At 52.0% G+C, this 19,324-nt stretch overlaps 3 protein-coding genes and 1 long non-coding RNA gene across 36 annotated transcripts in view; 3 read left to right on the top strand and 1 right to left on the bottom strand.

Annotated features, from left to right (window-relative positions):
- Positions 1 to 19,324, bottom strand: part of LOC144284385 (uncharacterized) — a 183,744-nt gene that overhangs the window by 94,707 nt on the left and 69,713 nt on the right. For 2 of the 28 annotated variants that reach the window (XR_013352713.1, XR_013352738.1), the window contains one exon: positions 11,104 to 11,167. The exons of 25 other annotated variants lie outside the window; for them this stretch is intronic. This is a non-coding gene — a long non-coding RNA (uncharacterized LOC144284385). Of the gene's footprint in view, positions 1 to 11,103; positions 11,168 to 19,324 lie in introns of those variants that run through there. One more of the 28 variants, XR_013352735.1, reaches the window with a different exon arrangement.
- On the top strand, positions 3,185 to 5,627 carry LOC144284384 (uncharacterized). Its single transcript, XM_077848873.1, has 3 exons — positions 3,185 to 3,397; positions 4,658 to 4,851; positions 5,432 to 5,627. The coding sequence occupies exons 1-3, from the start codon at positions 3,260 to 3,262 to the stop codon at positions 5,493 to 5,495; spliced, it is 396 nt and encodes a 131-aa protein (XP_077704999.1). The 5' UTR covers positions 3,185 to 3,259; the 3' UTR covers positions 5,496 to 5,627.
- On the top strand, positions 5,814 to 7,306 carry LOC144284381 (uncharacterized). 2 transcript variants are annotated; one of them, XM_077848867.1, is made up of 2 exons: positions 5,814 to 6,592; positions 6,819 to 7,306. In XM_077848867.1, the coding sequence occupies exons 1-2, from the start codon at positions 6,163 to 6,165 to the stop codon at positions 7,151 to 7,153; spliced, it is 765 nt and encodes a 254-aa protein (XP_077704993.1). In that variant the 5' UTR covers positions 5,814 to 6,162; the 3' UTR covers positions 7,154 to 7,306. The 2 variants fall into 2 exon arrangements, with proteins under 2 accessions (XP_077704993.1, XP_077704992.1); XM_077848866.1 differs by having other exon boundaries at positions 6,813 to 7,306.
- LOC144284373 (uncharacterized) lies at positions 14,448 to 18,581 on the top strand. Of its 5 annotated transcripts, none has more exons than XM_077848843.1 (4): positions 14,448 to 14,671; positions 15,932 to 16,125; positions 16,706 to 17,866; positions 18,093 to 18,581. In XM_077848843.1, exons 3-4 carry the CDS (start codon positions 17,437 to 17,439, stop codon positions 18,425 to 18,427), a joined length of 765 nt encoding a protein of 254 aa, XP_077704969.1. In that variant the 5' UTR covers positions 14,448 to 14,671; positions 15,932 to 16,125; positions 16,706 to 17,436; the 3' UTR covers positions 18,428 to 18,581. The 5 variants fall into 5 exon arrangements, with proteins under 5 accessions (XP_077704969.1, XP_077704966.1, XP_077704970.1 ...); XM_077848840.1 differs by having other exon boundaries at positions 18,087 to 18,581; XM_077848844.1 differs by lacking the exon at positions 18,093 to 18,581 and having other exon boundaries at positions 14,459 to 14,671; positions 16,706 to 16,901.

Raw genomic sequence — 19,324 nt, 5'->3', positions numbered from 1 at the left:
GAGTCCCACGTCAGGCTTCTGCGTGGAGCCTGCTTCTCCCTCTGCCTGTGTCTGTGCCTCTCTCTCCCTCTGTGTCCTTCTCATGAATAAATAAAGAAAATCTTTAAAAAATAAAAAAATAAAATTAAATATGTATTCTTTCATTGTAAAGGACCTTAACTATCAATTTCACTTTAAAAAAAATTGCATGCTAATTAGCAAGGAATAGGACCTTCTCCACCATTTAAGTGAAAAAAAAAAAAAAAAAAAAACCAAGAATACCAAAACACATTTTTAGCCTAAAGTTCACTAGCAGTAAGCAGAGGATGGATTGAATACACACAGCAGAGGGGGTCTAGTCAACTGGCCAATCAGAGGGAAAAAACAACGAGCCCTCCACGTCCTGCTGAAACATATTATAGGTCAAAGGTTTTCACCGTCAAAACTACTGGCATGTGGGCCGGATGAGCCTTTGTTGGGGGGCTGTCCTGTGAATTACGGGATTTTAACAGCTTTCCGGAACTCCACCCACTAGGTGCCAGTAAAACACGGATCCCCTACCTGTGAAATCAAACATGTTTCCAGATATTGCCATACGTCCCATGGGGGACAAAATTGCACCTGGTTGACAACTATTATTCTATCTATATCAAGACTCCAATAGATCGTACCGTAAAAAGGAAATACTGTCTACTAGTGCTGCCCAATATGGTATGTGGTTATTACATATCTGATATATATGGCGAGTGTGATTGAGAAAGTGAATTTTCTCAATTATATAAAATTTTATATAATTTTAATTAATTTTAATGTAAATTGTCACATGTGCCTGGCCAGTGACCACCACATTAGTGAAGTCTCAGATGTATAAAGAGCCAATTATGAAACAACGTTCTCTTAACAACCAACAGGTCAAAGAAGAAAAACTTTTTCCTAGGTTAACTTAAGGGGGAAATTAAAAAGCATCTTGAGGCCATCTGGGTGGCTCAGTTGGTTAAGCCTTCGACTCCTGATTTGGCTCAGATCATGATCTCAGTATCTTGAGATCGAGCCCTGTGCTGGGTTCTGCAGTGAGTGTGGAGCCTGCTTAAGATTCTCCCTCTCCTTTCCCCCTGCCCCCACCCACTCCTGGGTTCTCTTTCTTACATAAATACATAGTATCTTGAAACAAATGAAACAAGGAAACCCAATATACCAAAACATTTAGGCTGCAGCAAAAGATTTCTAGGAGAGCTTAATGCTATAAACACATACAGAAAAAAAAAGAAAAAAAAAAATATATATATAAATCTCTCAAGGAACTCTAGAAAGAATAGATGAATGGATAAAGAAGACGTGGTACATATGCGATGGAGTATTATTCAGTTATACAAAAGAATGAAATCTCGTCATTTGGAATGACGTACATGGAGCTAAAGAGTAATGCTAAGTGAAATAAGTGAGTCAGAGAAACACAAATACCATATGATTTCATTCCTAAGTGTAATTTAAGAAACAAAAAAAGAATGTGCAAAGGGGGGCACCTAGGTGGTTCAGATGGTAAAAGCATCTGACTTTGTATGCTGTTTATTTTTTTCACTTCACGAGACTTAATACTCTTTCATGAAAAGAACTCTTACTAAACTAGGAGTAAAAGTAAACCAACTAAACATCATAAAGACCAAATATGAAAAAAAAAAATCCCAACTAATGTACAAAATAGCAAAAGACTCAAACTTTTCCTCTAAAAATAGGATCAAAATAAAGTTCTTTACTCTGGCCTTTCCATCAAATATAGTACTAGAAAACTTAGCCAGAGCAATTAGGCAAGTAAAAGAAACAAAACGCATCCAAACTGGAAAGGAAGAAGAAGAATCATATTTGCATATACCATAATCTCATACGTAGAAATCGTAAGGATTAAAAAAAATTAGAAGCAGTAAACAAATTCAACAAGGTTGCAGAAATGAAAACCAACACACCAAGAAGCAGTTGCATCTCTAGATGTTAACAATGAACAATTTGAAGTGGAACTCAAGAACACAACTCCATTTACCACAACACTGAAAAAGGTAAGATATTCAGGAACAAGACTAATGAAAGAAGTGAAAGAATCATACACTGAAAATGAGAAAACATATGTAAGAGTAATGTTTAAAAAAAAACCCCAAAATAGATATCTATTTTATAGATAAAATGCTTGAAAGGAAACATAAGGAAAAGATTCACAATATTAGATCTGCCAATGATTTCTTTCTTTTTGTAAACAGGCTCCATACCCAGGGTGGAGCCTAATATGGGGCCTGAACTCACAACCCTGAGATCAAGACCTGAGCTGACATTGAGTCATATGCTTACTGACTGAGCCACCCAGGATCCACGGACCTGGCAGTGATTTCCTGACTACGATACCAAAGCACCAGCAAACAAGTAAACATAGACAAATGGGGTCTATAAAACTTCAAATGCACCAAAGGATACAATCTAGAGAGTGAAGAGACAACGAATAGAATGGGAAAAATATGTGCAAACCATGTATTTGACAATAAGTTAACATACAAAAAACTCCTACGAACTTCGTCACAAGGCAACAAGTAGCCCAATGGAAGAAAGGACGAAGAGCCTGTACAGACATTCCTTGAAAGAAGATGTATAAATGGCCAATGAACCTATGAAATGATGCTCCACATCACTAACCATCAAAAAAGGCAAATCACAACCACGATGAGGGTCACCTCACACCCATTAGGATGACCACTGTTAAAAAATAAAATGTTGGCAAGGATATGGAGAAATCAGGACACTTGTGCATTGCTGATAGGAATGTAGCATGGTGCAAGCACTATGTAAACAGTATGAGAGTTCCTCAAAAAAATTAAAACTACAACTACCATATAATCCAGCAATCCTATTTCTGGGGTACGTGTAGTCAAAAGAATTGAAAGCAGGGTCGCCAAGAGACCTCCATCCTCATAGAAGCATTCTTTATCATAGCCAAGGGCTGGGAGCAACTCAGATGTCCATCAAAGGTAAATGGATAAAGAAAATGTGGTGTATACTGATTTTTATTTATTTATGAGAGACACACGGGGAGAGAGGCAGAGACACATGCAGGGAGCCTGAGGGGGGACTCAATCTCGGGTCCCCAGGATCAGGTGGGGGTCAGGGAGGGGGTCCCAGGAAGTGAGGTCACTCCCGTGACACAGAGCCCAACAGAACTTGGAACCCCCGTGACCAGGCAACCGCATCTAGTGCAGCCCCACCTCAGGCTCACTTGGCTGGAGACATCCGCTCCTGGAAGATGTTCTCCTGCTGCCGGCCCACCTCTGGGGGCTCTGGCTCCCAGGAACCCCAGGGGTGCCGCTTGTTCCAATGCTGTAGGCTTTGGCTCCAGCATAAAAACCAACGCCTCAGGGCGTTTATCAGGAGGCGCCGTCAGGTAACCCAGAGCAGGCCAGGCCAGGCCCCCTGTGCCAGCCATCCTGGGTGGCCCCATCCCCTCCTCTTCAGCTTCCGGGAAACAGGGATGTGTGGGCAGGTGCATCCAGGCTGGGGGACATTGCAGGGCGGCAGGTTCCCCGGTGATCCCTTCAGGGTCACCCTGAGGTCAAGGTGGGCAGGGTGCAAACAGGGCTCCTGAGGTCCTCTTACCCGCCGAGTAAGAGTCCCCCCGAGGCCCTGCAGCCGATCCCTTTGCTCTCCTTGGGGGAGGGGGGTGCCGCCTGCGCTGTGGTGTGTCTGGATGGGGGCCGCTGGGGGTGCGGCCCAGCCGAGGCGGCCGGACCGGGCGCTGAGGCCTCCTGCCTGGCTGCCGGGCACTGTCTCCACAGAGCTCCACCCGGGACAGGGGGCGCGAGCGGGAGGAAGGGGTGCTCTGCCCCACCGCCTCGAGGAACTGGGAAGTGCCCTGCGCAGCTAACAGAGGCCAGCGCGGGCTCAAATGAGTGCAGGGGCCGGGGCACCCCCGACACCCGGGTCCCCGATGCGGCACGAAGGGCCCCGGGTCCCAGAAGCCAGCCTGCTACTCCCCTGGGCTCCCCCCTACACTCCTGCTCCCACATGAGTCTGCATTCCCCTGCTCCCCACACTTGCCCCAGGGCCCTGCCCCTGCCTGGGCCAGATGCAGAGTCCCTGTGCACAGAGGTGTAGGAATATCAGAGCAGAGCCTTCAGGGGCGGCCTGGTCGCCCAGGGGTTTAGCGCCTGCCTTCCGCCCAGGCCCTGACCCCGCAGGCCCGGGATCGAGTCCCGCCTCGGGCTCTCTGCACCAGGGCTGCTTCTCCCTCTGTCTGTGTGTCTGTCTCTCTCGGTCTCTGTCTCTCTGTGTCTCTTGAGGTCCTTGTACTGATCCAAACTTTTTTGAACATTTATCCTCTAAGATTGTTTCTTTATCGGATAGTTTGTCTTGTTTGTGTAAGAGACAGGCAGAGAGCAGGGAGGGGAGAGGGAGACCCAGGCTCCTGAAGCAGACTGGGCCCCAAGCGCAGGGCCTGCCAGGGCGGGATCCCAGGGTGCTGAGGCCACGACCCGAGCCACAGCCCAGAGTCAGAGGCTAAGTGACTGAGCCACAGGCATCAAGGCCCGGGTTCCTGCCGTGGGCACTCCTGCCCCCCACGGCCCCCGAGAGCTCGGGCTGCGGGCTGCGCTCCCACCCCAGGCCTCCCGGCGGCTCCATGCACGTCCCCTCTGTCCCAACTCAGGGTGCAAGGGCCTCGGCCGGGAAGGCGCCTCCCATCTGCCCGACGAAGCCCAGCCGGACGGAGCTGCTGGAGCAGGAATTCCAACAACTGCTGCCCGCCTTGCTGCGCAGGGATGTCATCTCCGTTTTCATCTTTTTAGACAACTGTCATGGATTTGCCACCACCGACGAGGTGCTGGATCTGCTGTTTACGAAGTGAGCACCTGCGCCTCCGCAGCCCAGGGGTGGGCCACCTGCTGGTGGGGAGGCTGGGAATGGTTCTGAGCTGCCCGGCCTCGGGCCGCTCCCCCGCCTGGAGCAGAGTCACCCAGGGCACAGTGGGGTCCCGGAGGGCAGCCCCGGGGCCTGGCCTGTGGCGGGTCGGCCAGAGGGGCTGTGCCTGTGCTCCGCAGCCGTCCTCCTCCCCCGGGACGGGGCCTGTGCCTCCTCCCCACCGTCACCGGGGTCCTGAGCTGGCCTCTTTTCCCATTGAAAGGGAGGTTGGAGAGTCCATCGGGGGGCTGTGTCCTGGGGCAACCACACAGGGGGACCCTGGGGTCCCCGGGCGCCCAGGCCCACTCAGATATCGGCCGTGGGCCTGGCCGGAGCCTTTCATGCTCAAGCATTCAGGAGGCCCGGGCAGGTGCGGGCACTTCTCCGGGGGCTGCCCGTGGCCCCCCGCACAGAGCTGACGGCCCCCGGGGCTCCGGCCTAGTCGGGGGTCAGAGGTGACAGCCCCCACGGTGAGAGGTCGCGGCCACAGGATGATTCGTGGGATGCCCCCGCCCTCCCCTAGATATGGGTGCATCGCAGCTGCGTGTGGTGGCGACGACGCGGTCCTGCAGCGCTGGAAACTGTGAGTGACTCCGGCCCCTGCCCGAGGGCCTTCCCTCTCCAGGAGGGCAGCGAGGGGGCTGTGGGCCGGGGGTGCTGGACCCTCACCCCACACATCTGCAATTCCCGTGACGGGGTAAAGGTCTAAGGGCCCTTCAGGAAAGGAGGAAAGGAGAGCCGTGAATAGGGTGTGGGCTTGGTGGGAGAGCACTGGGACCCCTAAGGGAGACTTTCTCCATGCCCGCCCCTCCCAGCCCTCTGTCTGCCCCACACCTGGGACCCAGAGCAGAGGGGGTGGGGAGCATCGCACTCCCCAATCTGGTGGCACCTGGACCCACTGCACAGCAGGTTGCCACGAGGGCCATTGAGGGCTCACAGACCCGGTGGCCCTGGCCCCGTGGGAGACGGCAGATTAGAGTCAGTGGAAGGACACCCCCCGGGGCCCCTCATGAGGGAGGCAGCGCAGAGCCACAGGGAGGGAAAGTGGAGGTCCCGGGTGGCTCCTGGCAAGGCCTGGCAGGACACAGAGCCCGAGCCCTCCTGGCTTGGACCTTCCCAGAGCGACAGTGTGTGCAGTGAGGGCAATGACAGGCCAGACGCCCCCCGTCCCCGGACGCCTGCCGGTGGATTCAAGGGGCAAGTGGGCAGGGAGCCAGGCTGAGGAGGGAGCCCCGCTTCCCAGCAAAGACCGTGATGGTCACACCGCTGGGCGTGGGCTCCCCCGCACAGAGGCTTCGTGCCAGCCCCTCCTCGGGGAGCAGGCCTGTGGCAGGCAGGACCGCCAGGTGGCAGGTGGACGAGGAGCAGGACTGGCCTCTGACAGCCCCGCACGGGAGGCCGAGGCCCCGGGTCCTGCAGGGCTTCCCCGGGACACCTCGGTGTGAGGGAGCCCTGTCTTCTGACCCCTGTGCCCACCTGTCCCTCCCCAGGGCCATCTGCTGCATCCTGGAGATATGGATGGACTATTATCAGGAGGACTTTTGTCGGCTCCCCCAATCTGCCTCCCTGAAGAAGATTCTGGAATTCATAAGGCAGCGCATGCCAGGCACAGACGTGGAGCTCCGTGCCCGGCGTTACCTGCAACAACTCAGACGCCTCCATGCAGCGGAGCCAGAGGCTGGGGGTGAGGAGGCCTGGGGGTGGCCGAGCTGGGGACAGGGTGGGCCCCACGGATCCAGCGTCCGTGCAGCTGGGCCGGGAGCAGGGGTTCGGCTCACACCCCATCCCCACGAGCTGCAGGCTGGGGACACCTCCCAGGGCTCTTTGAGCGGTTGGAAGAGTGTCCTTGATTTGGGAGGGACGTGGAAAGTCCGTCCTGGTGGTGATACTTTGTCTTCTTGGAGCTACAGCTTCGGCCCGAGCAAAAGACCCTGAAGCACTTCCGGAGCCCGCCCCAGCCCCAACTGTGGGGCCTGCTGCCTCGGATGGGCCTGAAGTGCTCGAGGCCGCCCTGGCTGCTGGGGCTGAGGGCTTGGCCCCAGCTGAGGTGCCAGCTGGGGAGGCGAAGCCCCTGCAGATAGTGGTCACTGCTCTAGATCACGGCTGCGCCCTGGACGAGCCACGTGCACCTGCGGCCACCCCGGAGGAGGAGCAGGCCCTGGCACCTGCAATCGGGGTCCCCAGAGTGCCAGAGCCGCCAATGGCCTCCGGGACAACTGGCTTCAACCTCTGCGCAGCCCCCTGACCACCTCGGGAGCCCGCCCCAGCTCCCACCGCGGGGCTCGTCATGCCTGCAGCCCAACGGAGGCTTGCCCTTCCCGTGTCATTTCACTGTTTCTATATTTTGAGTTTTTCTTTAACCTGTAAAATGCCTTATGAGTTTTATTGTAATAAAGTATAAGTTAACTTCAAACAAAATTCACCCTGATGCTTTTAAATTATACATCGTGGACCTACACTTTAGGTCCATTCACAGTGTCACAGGTCCCAGAGCCCAGGGCGCCGGGGGACACAGCCCAGGATCGGGTGCTCCCCCAGGTCAGGCAGAGGCCGGGAGGACACAGGACAGCCAGGTGGCTCCTGCCCCCGGGCGGCCCGAGCTGTACAGATCGGCGGGCCCGCCCCTGGAGCATCCAGGCCCCTGCACACTGGGAGCTGCAGTAGTCACTGCGGGAGCTGACTCCAGAGCTGCACAGCTGGCCGCCCCCACTGTTGTTGTCCCTCCTGGTGTCACCCTGTACCTGGGACTGAGCAGGGGCCTCACAGATAAACAACTCCCACTGAGCCATACACCTGGCAGGGGCCTGGGCAGCTCCCCAGGTGCACACACCTGAGAATCAGCACAGCAGGCCCCGCCCCCAGAAGACCAGCTAGAAGGTCAGGGGAAAAGCAAGGTATTGACCAAGCAGCACTGGAAAGTTCCAGGGGAAGCCGAGGGATTTACACTATATAGAATCAGAGGATACTCCCCCTTGTTTTTTTCTTCTTTTCTGTTTGTTTCTGTTGTTTCCCCACCCCCCCCCTTTTTAATTCTTCTTTATTTCTTCTTTTCTTTTTTTCTCTCTCTCTCTCTTTCTCGTTATTCCAGTACAACTTGTTTTTGGCCACTCCGCACTGAGTAAAATGGCTAGAAGGAAAAACTCACCTCCAAAGAAAGAAATCAGAAACAGTCCTCTCTCCCACAGAGTTACAACATTTGGATTACAATTCAATGTCAGAAAGCCAATTCAGAAGCAGTTATAAAGCTACTGGTGGCTCTAGAAAAAAGCATAAAGGACTCAAGAGACTTCATGACTGTAGGATTTAGATCTAATCAGGCCGAAATTAAAAATCAGTTAAATGAGATGCAATCCAAACTGGAGGTCCTAACGACCAGGGTTAACGAGGGAGAAGAACGAGTGAGTGACACAGAAGACAAGTTGATGGCAAGGGCGGAAACTGAGGGAAGAAAAGAAAGACAATTAAGAGACCATGAGGATAGGTTAAGGGAAATAAATGACAGCCTCAGAAGGAAAAATCTACATTTAATTGGGGTTCCCGAGGGCGCCAAAAGGGACAGAGGTCCAGATTATGTATTTGAACAAATCATAGCTGAAAACTTTCCTAACTTGGGAAGGGAAACAGGCATTTAGATCCAGGAGCTGGAGAGATCACCCCCACCCCCCTTAAATCCATAAAAACCGCTCAACATTTAACATTTAATACTGGAACTTGCAAATTCCAAAGATAAAGAGAAGATCCTTAATGCAGCAAGAGACAAGAAATCACTAACTTTTATGGGGAGAAGCTTTAGGACAACAGCAGACCTCTCCACAGAGACCTGGGAGGTGAGAAAGGGCCGGCAGGATACAGTCAGGGTCCTAAATGAGAGGAACCTGCAGCCAAGAATACTTTATCCAGCAAGGCTCTCATTCAGAATAGAAGGAGAGATAAAGAGCTTCCAAGAGAGGCAGAAACTGACAGGATATGTGACCACCAAGCCGGCTCTGCCAGAAATATTAAGGGGGGACCCTGTAAAAGAAAGGGGAAGTCCAAGGAAACAATCCACAAAAACAGGGACTGAATAGGTATCATGATGACACTAAATCCATATCTGTCAATAGTAACTCTGAACGTGAATGGGCTTAATGACCCCATCAAAAGGACGCAGGGTTTCAGACTGGATAAAAAAAGGCAAGACCCATCCATTTGCTGTCTCCAAGAGACTCATTTTAGACATCAGGACACCTACAGCCTGAAAATAAAAGGTTGGAGAACTGTGTACCATTCAAATAGTCCTCAATAAATGCAGGGGTAGCCATCCTTATATCAGATAAATTAAAGTTTGTCCCAAAGACTGTAGTGAGAGGTGAAGAGGGACACTATATCATACTTAAAGGATCTATCCAACAAGAGGACCTAACAATCACGAATATTTATGGCCCGGATGCGTGAGCCGCCAAGTATATCAATCGATTAATAACCAAAGTTAAGACATACTTAGATAATAATACACTTATACTTGGTGACTTCAATGGAGCGCTTTCTGCAATCCACAGGTCTTTTAAGCACAACATCTCCAAAGAAACAGGAGCTTTAAATGATACACTGGACCAGATGGATTTCACAGATATTTATAGAACTTTACATGCAAACGCAACTGAATACACATTCTTCTCAAGTGCACGTGGGGCTTTCTCCAGAAGAGACCACAAACTGGGTCACACATCAGGTCTTAATTGATACCAAAAGATTGGGATCGACCCTGTGTATTTTCAGACCATAATGCTTTGAAACTAGAACTAAATCACAAGAAGAAGTTTGGAAGGATTTCAAATACGTGGAGGTTAAGGACCATCCTGCTACAAGGTGAAAGGGTCAACCACGAAATTAGAGAAGAATTAAAAAGATTCATGGAAACTAATGAGAATGAAGACACCACCATTCAAAATCTTTGGGATACAGCAAAAGCAGTCCTGAGGGGGAAATACATCGCAATACAAGCATCCATCCAAAAACTGGAAAAAACTCAAATAGAAAAGCTAACCTTCCACCTAAGGGAGCTGGTGAAAGACAGCAAATAGATCCAACACCCAGCAGAAGAAGAGGGTTAAAAAAGACTCGAGCAGAACTCAATGAAATAGAGACCAGAAGAACTGTGGAAAAGATCAACAAAACCAGGAGTTGGTTCTTTGAAACAATTAAGAAGGTAGATAAACCATTAGCCAGCCTTATTTAAAAGAAGACAGAAAACACTCAAACTAATAAAATCATGATGAGAAAGGAGAGATCACTACTAACACCAAAGAAAGGACCTAGAGTGTATTCTATATGTTAAGCAAAGTCAGTCATTCAGAGAAAATACCAGATGATTTCACTCATATGTGGAATTAAAACAAAAACAACAATAAAACAACAACAACAACAACAACAACAACAACAACAAACGAATATGGGGAAGGAAGGAAAAGAGTGGGAGGTATACTATAAGAGATTCTTTAGTACAGAGAACAACAGGCTTGCTGGAGGGAAGGAGGGCATGGGATTGGCGTGGTGATTGGCAGTGAGGAGGGCACTTGTTGTGATGAGCACTGGGTGTTATAGGTAAGTGATGAATCACTAAACACTAGTCTTGAACCAATATTACAGTATATGTTAACTAACTAGAATTTAAGTAAAAACTTGAAAAAAATAAGGAAAGAAGACTCATGGAATGGTAAAGCTTGCAGGGAGCATGGTAGTCCAGTAGCAAGCACCTTGTGCATTAAAAGATGAGGAGGGGGCGCCTGGATGGCACAGTCAGTTATGTGACCAACTGTTGGTTTCAGCTTGGATCCTGATCTCGGGGTCATGAGGTCGAGTCCCACATTGGGCTCCGTGCTCAATCTGGAGCGTGTTCTCCCTCTCTCTCTAACTCCCACTTGTGCTCTCTCTCCCTTTCTCTGATTTATATATAATACAAATCTTAAAAAAAAAAAATAAGATGAGAGAAATAAATCACATTTTCAGACACAGTGCAGACCCTGGAGCTACAAAGCCTCACCTATACCACATGCACTACCCTGCTTGCCTCATCTTTCCTCAGTCTCCCTTTTGTGCTCTCTCTTCCTCCTTTTTCTTTCCTAGACACCATATGCTTAGTGAGGCCAGCAGGACCAAGAGCTAAAAATGTCCTGGGTGTGGCCCTTCATAAAGGCTTTCATCAAAGGCACTTACCTTGAAGTGGAAGCCATGATGAGCCAGAAACAGAGATTTGTCTATATGTGCAGAGTCAAAGAACCTGTAAGACAGCAAAAGTCGATTTTTTAAAATTGTATGCTGGGCCGCCCGGGTGGCTCAGTGGTTTGGTGACTGCCTTCGGCCCAGGGTGTGATCCTGGAGACCCAGGATCGAGTCCCACGTCAGGCTTCTGCGTGGAGCCTGCTTCTCCCTCTGCCTGTGTCTGTGCCTCTCTCTCCCTCTGTGTCCTTCTCATGAATAAATAAAGAAAATCTTTAAAAAATAAAAAAATAAAATTAAATATGTATTCTTTCATTGTAAAGGACCTTAACTATCAATTTCACTTTAAAAAAAATTGCATGCTAATTAGCAAGGAATAGGACCTTCTCCACCATTTAAGTGAAAAAAAAAAAAAAAAAAAACCAAGAATACCAAAACACATTTTTAGCCTAAAGTTCACTAGCAGTAAGCAGAGGATGGATTGAATACACACAGCAGAGGGGGTCTAGTCAACTGGCCAATCAGAGGGAAAAAACAACGAGCCCTCCACGTCCTGCTGAAACATATTATAGGTCAAAGGTTTTCACCGTCAAAACTACTGGCATGTGGGCCGGATGAGCCTTTGTTGGGGGGCTGTCCTGTGAATTACGGGATTTTAACAGCTTTCCGGAACTCCACCCACTAGGTGCCAGTAAAACACGGATCCCCTACCTGTGAAATCAAACATGTTTCCAGATATTGCCATACGTCCCATGGGGGACAAAATTGCACCTGGTTGACAACTATTATTCTATCTATATCAAGACTCCAATAGATCGTACCGTAAAAAGGAAATACTGTCTACTAGTGCTGCCCAATATGGTATGTGGTTATTACATATCTGATATATATGGCGAGTGTGATTGAGAAAGTGAATTTTCTCAATTATATAAAATTTTATATAATTTTAATTAATTTTAATGTAAATTGTCACATGTGCCTGGCCAGTGACCACCACATTAGTGAAGTCTCAGATGTATAAAGAGCCAATTATGAAACAACGTTCTCTTAACAACCAACAGGTCAAAGAAGAAAAACTTTTTCCTAGGTTAACTTAAGGGGGAAATTAAAAAGCATCTTGAGGCCATCTGGGTGGCTCAGTTGGTTAAGCCTTCGACTCCTGATTTGGCTCAGATCATGATCTCAGTATCTTGAGATCGAGCCCTGTGCTGGGTTCTGCAGTGAGTGTGGAGCCTGCTTAAGATTCTCCCTCTCCTTTCCCCCTGCCCCCACCCACTCCTGGGTTCTCTTTCTTACATAAATACATAGTATCTTGAAACAAATGAAACAAGGAAACCCAATATACCAAAACATTTAGGCTGCAGCAAAAGATTTCTAGGAGAGCTTAATGCTATAAACACATACAGAAAAAAAAAGAAAAAAAAATATATATATAAATCTCTCAAGGAACTCTAGAAAGAATAGATGAATGGATAAAGAAGACGTGGTACATATGCGATGGAGTATTATTCAGTTATACAAAAGAATGAAATCTCGTCATTTGGAATGACGTACATGGAGCTAAAGAGTAATGCTAAGTGAAATAAGTGAGTCAGAGAAACACAAATACCATATGATTTCATTCCTAAGTGTAATTTAAGAAACAAAAAAAGAATGTGCAAAGGGGGGCACCTAGGTGGTTCAGATGGTAAAAGCATCTGACTTTGTATGCTGTTTATTTTTTTCACTTCACGAGACTTAATACTCTTTCATGAAAAGAACTCTTACTAAACTAGGAGTAAAAGTAAACCAACTAAACATCATAAAGACCAAATATGAAAAAAAAAAATCCCAACTAATGTACAAAATAGCAAAAGACTCAAACTTTTCCTCTAAAAATAGGATCAAAATAAAGTTCTTTACTCTGGCCTTTCCATCAAATATAGTACTAGAAAACTTAGCCAGAGCAATTAGGCAAGTAAAAGAAACAAAACGCATCCAAACTGGAAAGGAAGAAGAAGAATCATATTTGCATATACCATAATCTCATACGTAGAAATCGTAAGGATTAAAAAAATTAGAAGCAGTAAACAAATTCAACAAGGTTGCAGAAATGAAAACCAACACACCAAGAAGCAGTTGCATCTCTAGATGTTAACAATGAACAATTTGAAGTGGAACTCAAGAACACAACTCCATTTACCACAACACTGAAAAAGGTAAGATATTCAGGAACAAGACTAATGAAAGAAGTGAAAGAATCATACACTGAAAATGAGAAAACATATGTAAGAGTAATGTTTAAAAAAAAACCCCAAAATAGATATCTATTTTATAGATAAAATGCTTGAAAGGAAACATAAGGAAAAGATTCACAATATTAGATCTGCCAATGATTTCTTTCTTTTTGTAAACAGGCTCCATACCCAGGGTGGAGCCTAATATGGGGCCTGAACTCACAACCCTGAGATCAAGACCTGAGCTGACATTGAGTCATATGCTTACTGACTGAGCCACCCAGGATCCACGGACCTGGCAGTGATTTCCTGACTATGATACCAAAGCACCAGCAAACAAGTAAACATAGACAAATGGGGTCTATAAAACTTCAAATGCACCAAAGGATACAATCTAGAGAGTGAAGAGACAACGAATAGAATGGGAAAAATATGTGCAAACCATGTATTTGACAATAAGTTAACATACAAAAAACTCCTACGAACTTCGTCACAAGGCAACAAGTAGCCCAATGGAAGAAAGGACGAAGAGCCTGTACAGACATTCCTTGAAAGAAGATGTATAAATGGCCAATGAACCTATGAAATGATGCTCCACATCACTAACCATCAAAAAAGGCAAATCACAACCACGATGAGGGTCACCTCACACCCATTAGGATGACCACTGTTAAAAAATAAAATGTTGGCAAGGATATGGAGAAATCAGGACACTTGTGCATTGCTGATAGGAATGTAGCATGGTGCAAGCACTATGTAAACAGTATGAGAGTTCCTCAAAAAAATTAAAACTACAACTACCATATAATCCAGCAATCCTATTTCTGGGGTACGTGTAGTCAAAAGAATTGAAAGCAGGGTCGCCAAGAGACCTCCATCCTCATAGAAGCATTCTTTATCATAGCCAAGGGCTGGGAGCAACTCAGATGTCCATCAAAGGTAAATGGATAAAGAAAATGTGGTGTATACTGATTTTTATTTATTTATGAGAGACACACGGGGAGAGAGGCAGAGACACATGCAGGGAGCCTGAGGGGGGACTCAATCTCGGGTCCCCAGGATCAGGTGGGGGTCAGGGAGGGGGTCCCAGGAAGTGAGGTCACTCCCGTGACACAGAGCCCAACAGAACTTGGAACCCCCGTGACCAGGCAACCGCATCTAGTGCAGCCCCACCTCAGGCTCACTTGGCTGGAGACATCCGCTCCTGGAAGATGTTCTCCTGCTGCCGGCCCACCTCTGGGGGCTCTGGCTCCCAGGAACCCCAGGGGTGCCGCTTGTTCCAATGCTGTAGGCTTTGGCTCCAGCATAAAAACCAACGCCTCAGGGCGTTTATCAGGAGGCGCCGTCAGGTAACCCAGAGCAGGCCAGGCCAGGCCCCCTGTGCCAGCCATCCTGGGTGGCCCCATCCCCTCCTCTTCAGCTTCCGGGAAACAGGGATGTGTGGGCAGGTGCATCCAGGCTGGGGGACATTGCAGGGCGGCAGGTTCCCCGGTGATCCCTTCAGGGTCACCCTGAGGTCAAGGTGGGCAGGGTGCAAACAGGGCTCCTGAGGTCCTCTTACCCGCCGAGTAAGAGTCCCCCCGAGGCCCTGCAGCCGATCCCTTTGCTCTCCTTGGGGGAGGGGGGTGCCGCCTGCGCTGTGGTGTGTCTGGATGGGGGCCGCTGGGGGTGCGGCCCAGCCGAGGCGGCCGGACCGGGCGCTGAGGCCTCCTGCCTGGCTGCCGGGCACTGTCTCCACAGAGCTCCACCCGGGACAGGGGGCGCGAGCGGGAGGAAGGGGTGCTCTGCCCCACCGCCTCGAGGAACTGGGAAGTGCCCTGCGCAGCTAACAGAGGCCAGCGCGGGCTCAAATGAGTGCAGGGGCCGGGGCACCCCCGACACCCGGGTCCCCGATGCGGCACGAAGGGCCCCGGGTCCCAGAAGCCAGCCTGCTACTCCCCTGGGCTCCCCCCTACACTCCTGCTCCCACATGAGTCTGCATTCCCCTGCTCCCCACACTTGCCCCAGGGCCCTGCCCCTGCCTGGGCCAGATGCAGAGTCCCTGTGCACAGAGGTGTAGGAATATCAGAGCAGAGCCTTCAGGGGCGGCCTGGTCGCCCAGGGGTTTAGCGCCTGCCTTCCGCCCAGGCCCTGACCCCGCAGGCCCGGGATCGAGTCCCGCCTCGGGCTCTCTGCACCAGGGCTGCTTCTCCCTCTGTCTGTGTGTCTGTCTCTCTCGGTCTCTGTCTCTCTGTGTCTCTTGAGGTCCTTGTACTGATCCAAACTTTTTTGAACATTTATCCTCTAAGATTGTTTCTTTATCGGATAGTTTGTCTTGTTTGTGTAAGAGACAGGCAGAGAGCAGGGAGGGGAGAGGGAGACCCAGGCTCCTGAAGCAGACTGGGTCCCAAGCGCAGGGCCTGCCAGGGCGGGATCCCAGGGTGCTGAGGCCACGACCCGAGCCACAGCCCAGAGTCAGAGGCTAAGTGACTGAGCCACAGGCATCAAGGCCCGGGTTCCTGCCGTGGGCACTCCTGCCCCCCACGGCCCCCGAGAGCTCGGGCTGCGGGCTGCGCTCCCACCCCAGGCCTCCCGGCGGCTCCATGCACGTCCCCTCTGTCCCAACTCAGGGTGCAAGGGCCTCGGCCGGGAAGGCGCCTCCCATCTGCCCGACGAAGCCCAGCCGGACGGAGCTGCTGGAGCAGGAATTCCAACAACTGCTGCCCGCCTTGCTGCGCAGGGATGTCATCTCCGTTTTCATCTTTTTAGACAACTGTCATGGATTTGCCACCACCGACGAGGTGCTGGATCTGCTGTTTACGAAGTGAGCACCTGCGCCTCCGCAGCCCAGGGGTGGGCCACCTGCTGGTGGGGAGGCTGGGAATGGTTCTGAGCTGCCCGGCCTCGGGCCGCTCCCCCGCCTGGAGCAGAGTCACCCAGGGCACAGTGGGGTCCCGGAGGGCAGCCCCGGGGCCTGGCCTGTGGCGGGTCGGCCAGAGGGGCTGTGCCTGTGCTCCGCAGCCGTCCTCCTCCCCCGGGACGGGGCCTGTGCCTCCTCCCCACCGTCACCGGGGTCCTGAGCTGGCCTCTTTTCCCATTGAAAGGGAGGTTGGAGAGTCCATCGGGGGGCTGTGTCCTGGGGCAACCACACAGGGGGACCCCGGGGTCCCCGGGCGCCCAGGCCCACTCAGATATCGGCCGTGGGCCTGGCCGGAGCCTTTCATGCTCAAGCATTCAGGAGGCCCGGGCAGGTGCGGGCGCTTCTCCGGGGGCTGCCCGTGGCCCCCCGCACAGAGCTGACGGCCCCCGGGGCTCCGGCCTAGTCGGGGGTCAGAGGTGACAGCCCCCACGGTGAGAGGTCGCGGCCACAGGATGATTCGTGGGATGCCCCCGCCCTCCCCTAGATATGGGTGCATCGCAGCTGCGTGTGGTGGCGACGACGCGGTCCTGCAGCGCTGGAAACTGTGAGTGACTCCGGCCCCTGCCCGAGGGCCTTCCCTCTCCAGGAGGGCAGCGAGGGGGCTGTGGGCCGGGGGTGCTGGACCCTCACCCCACACATCTGCAATTCCCGTGACGGGGTAAAGGTCTAAGGGCCCTTCAGGAAAGGAGGAAAGGAGAGCCGTGAATAGGGTGTGGGCTTGGTGGGAGAGCACTGGGACCCCTAAGGGAGACTTTCTCCATGCCCGCCCCTCCCAGCCCTCTGTCTGCCCCACACCTGGGACCCAGAGCAGAGGGGGTGGGGAGCATCGCACTCCCCAATCTGGTGGCACCTGGACCCAGTGCACAGCAGGTTGCCACGAGGGCCATTGAGGGCTCACAGACCCGGTGGCCCTGGCCCCGTGGGAGACGGCAGATTAGAGTCAGTGGAAGGACACCCCCCGGGGCCCCTCATGAGGGAGGCAGCGCAGAGCCACAGGGAGGGAAAGTGGAGGTCCCGGGTGGCTCCTGGCAAGGCCTGGCAGGACACAGAGCCCGAGCCCTCCTGGCTTGGACCTTCCCAGAGCGACAGTGTGTGCAGTGAGGGCAATGACAGGCCAGACGCCCCCCGTCCCCGGACACCTGCCGGTGGATTCAAGGGGCAAGTGGGCAGGGAGCCAGGCTGAGGAGGGAGCCCCGCTTCCCAGCAAAGACCGTGATGGTCACACCGCTGGGCGTGGGCTCCCCCGCACAGAGGCTTCGTGCCAGCCCCTCCTCGGGGAGCAGGCCTGTGGCAGGCAGGACCGCCAGGTGGCAGGTGGACGAGGAGCAGGACTGGCCTCTGACAGCCCCGCACGGGAGGCCGAGGCCCCGGGTCCTGCAGGGCTTCCCCGGGACACCTCGGTGTGAGGGAGCCCTGTCTTCTGACCCCTGTGCCCACCTGTCCCTCCCCAGGGCCATCTGCTGCATCCTGGAGATATGGATGGACTATTATCAGGAGGACTTTTGTCGGCTCCCCCAATCTGCCTCCCTGAAGAAGATTCTGGAATTCATAAGGCAGCGCATGCCAGGCACAGACGTGGAGCTCCGTGCCCGGCGTTACCTGCAACAACTCAGACGCCTCCATGCAGCGGAGCCAGAGGCTGGGGGTGAGGAGGCCTGGGGGTGGCCGAGCTGGGGACAGGGTGGGCCCCACGGATCCAGCGTCCGTGCAGCTGGGCCGGGAGCAGGGGTTCGGCTCACACCCCATCCCCACGAGCTGCAGGCTGGGGACACCTCCCAGGGCTCTTTGAGCGGTTGGAAGAGTGTCCTTGATTTGGGAGGGACGTGGAAAGTCCGTCCTGGTGGTGATACTTTGTCTTCTTGGAGCTACAGCTTCGGCCCGAGCAAAAGACCCTGAAGCACTTCCGGAGCCCGCCCCAGCCCCAGCTGTGGGGCCTGCTGCCTCGGATGGGCCTGAAGTGCTCGAGGCCGCCCTGGCTGCTGGGGCTGAGGGCTTGGCCCCAGCTGAGGTGCCAGCTGGGGAGGCGAAGCCCCTGCAGATAGTGGTCACTGCTCTAGATCACGGCTGCGCCCTGGACGAGCCACGTGCACCTGCGGCCACCCCGGAGGAGGAGCAGGCCCTGGCACCTGCAATCGGGGTCCCCAGAGTGCCAGAGCCGCCAATGGCCTCCGGGACAACTGGCTTCAACCTCTGCGCAGCCCCCTGACCACCTCGGGAGCCCGCCCCAGCTCCCACCGCGGGGCTCGTCATGCCTGCAGCCCAACGGAGGCTTGCCCTTCCCGTGTCATTTCACTGTTTCTATATTTTGAGTTTTTCTTTAACCTGTAAAATGCCTTATGAGTTTTATTGTAATAAAGTATAAGTTAACTTCAAACAAAATTCACCCTGATGCTTTTAAATTATACATCGTGGACCTACACTTTAGGTCCATTCACAGTGTCACAGGTCCCAGAGCCCAGGGCGCCGGGGGACACAGCCCAGGATCGGGTGCTCCCCCAGGTCAGGCAGAGGCCGGGAGGACACAGGACAGCCAGGTGGCTCCTGCCCCCGGGCGGCCCGAGCTGTACAGATCGGCGGGCCCGCCCCTGGAGCATCCAGGCCCCTGCACACTGGGAGCTGCAGTAGTCACTGCGGGAGCTGACTCCAGAGCTGCACAGCTGGCCGCCCCCACTGTTGTTGTCCCTCCTGGTGTCACCCTGTACCTGGGACTGAGCAGGGGCCTCACAGATAAACAACTCCCACTGAGCCATACACCTGGCAGGGGCCTGGGCAGCTCCCCAGGTGCACACACCTGACAATCAGCACAGCAGGCCCCGCCCCCAGAAGACCAGCTAGAAGGTCAGGGGAAAAGCAAGGTATTGACCAAGCAGCACTGGAAAGTTCCAGGGGAAGCCGAGGGATTTACACTATATAGAATCAGAGGATACTCCCCCTTGTTTTTTTCTTCTTTTCTGTTTGTTTCTGTTGTTTCCCCACCCCCCCCCCCTTTTTAATTCTTCTTTATTTCTTCTTTTCTTTTTTTCTCTCTCTCTCTCTTTCTCGTTATTCCAGTACAACTTGTTTTTGGCCACTCCGCACTGAGTAAAATGGCTAGAAGGAAAAA

Source organism: Canis aureus, chromosome 15 (assembly GCF_053574225.1).
Source record: "Canis aureus isolate CA01 chromosome 15, VMU_Caureus_v.1.0, whole genome shotgun sequence".
In the NCBI taxonomy this organism is placed as follows: Eukaryota; Metazoa; Chordata; class Mammalia; order Carnivora; family Canidae; genus Canis; species Canis aureus.
This window is presented reverse-complemented; position numbering and strand designations above follow the sequence as displayed.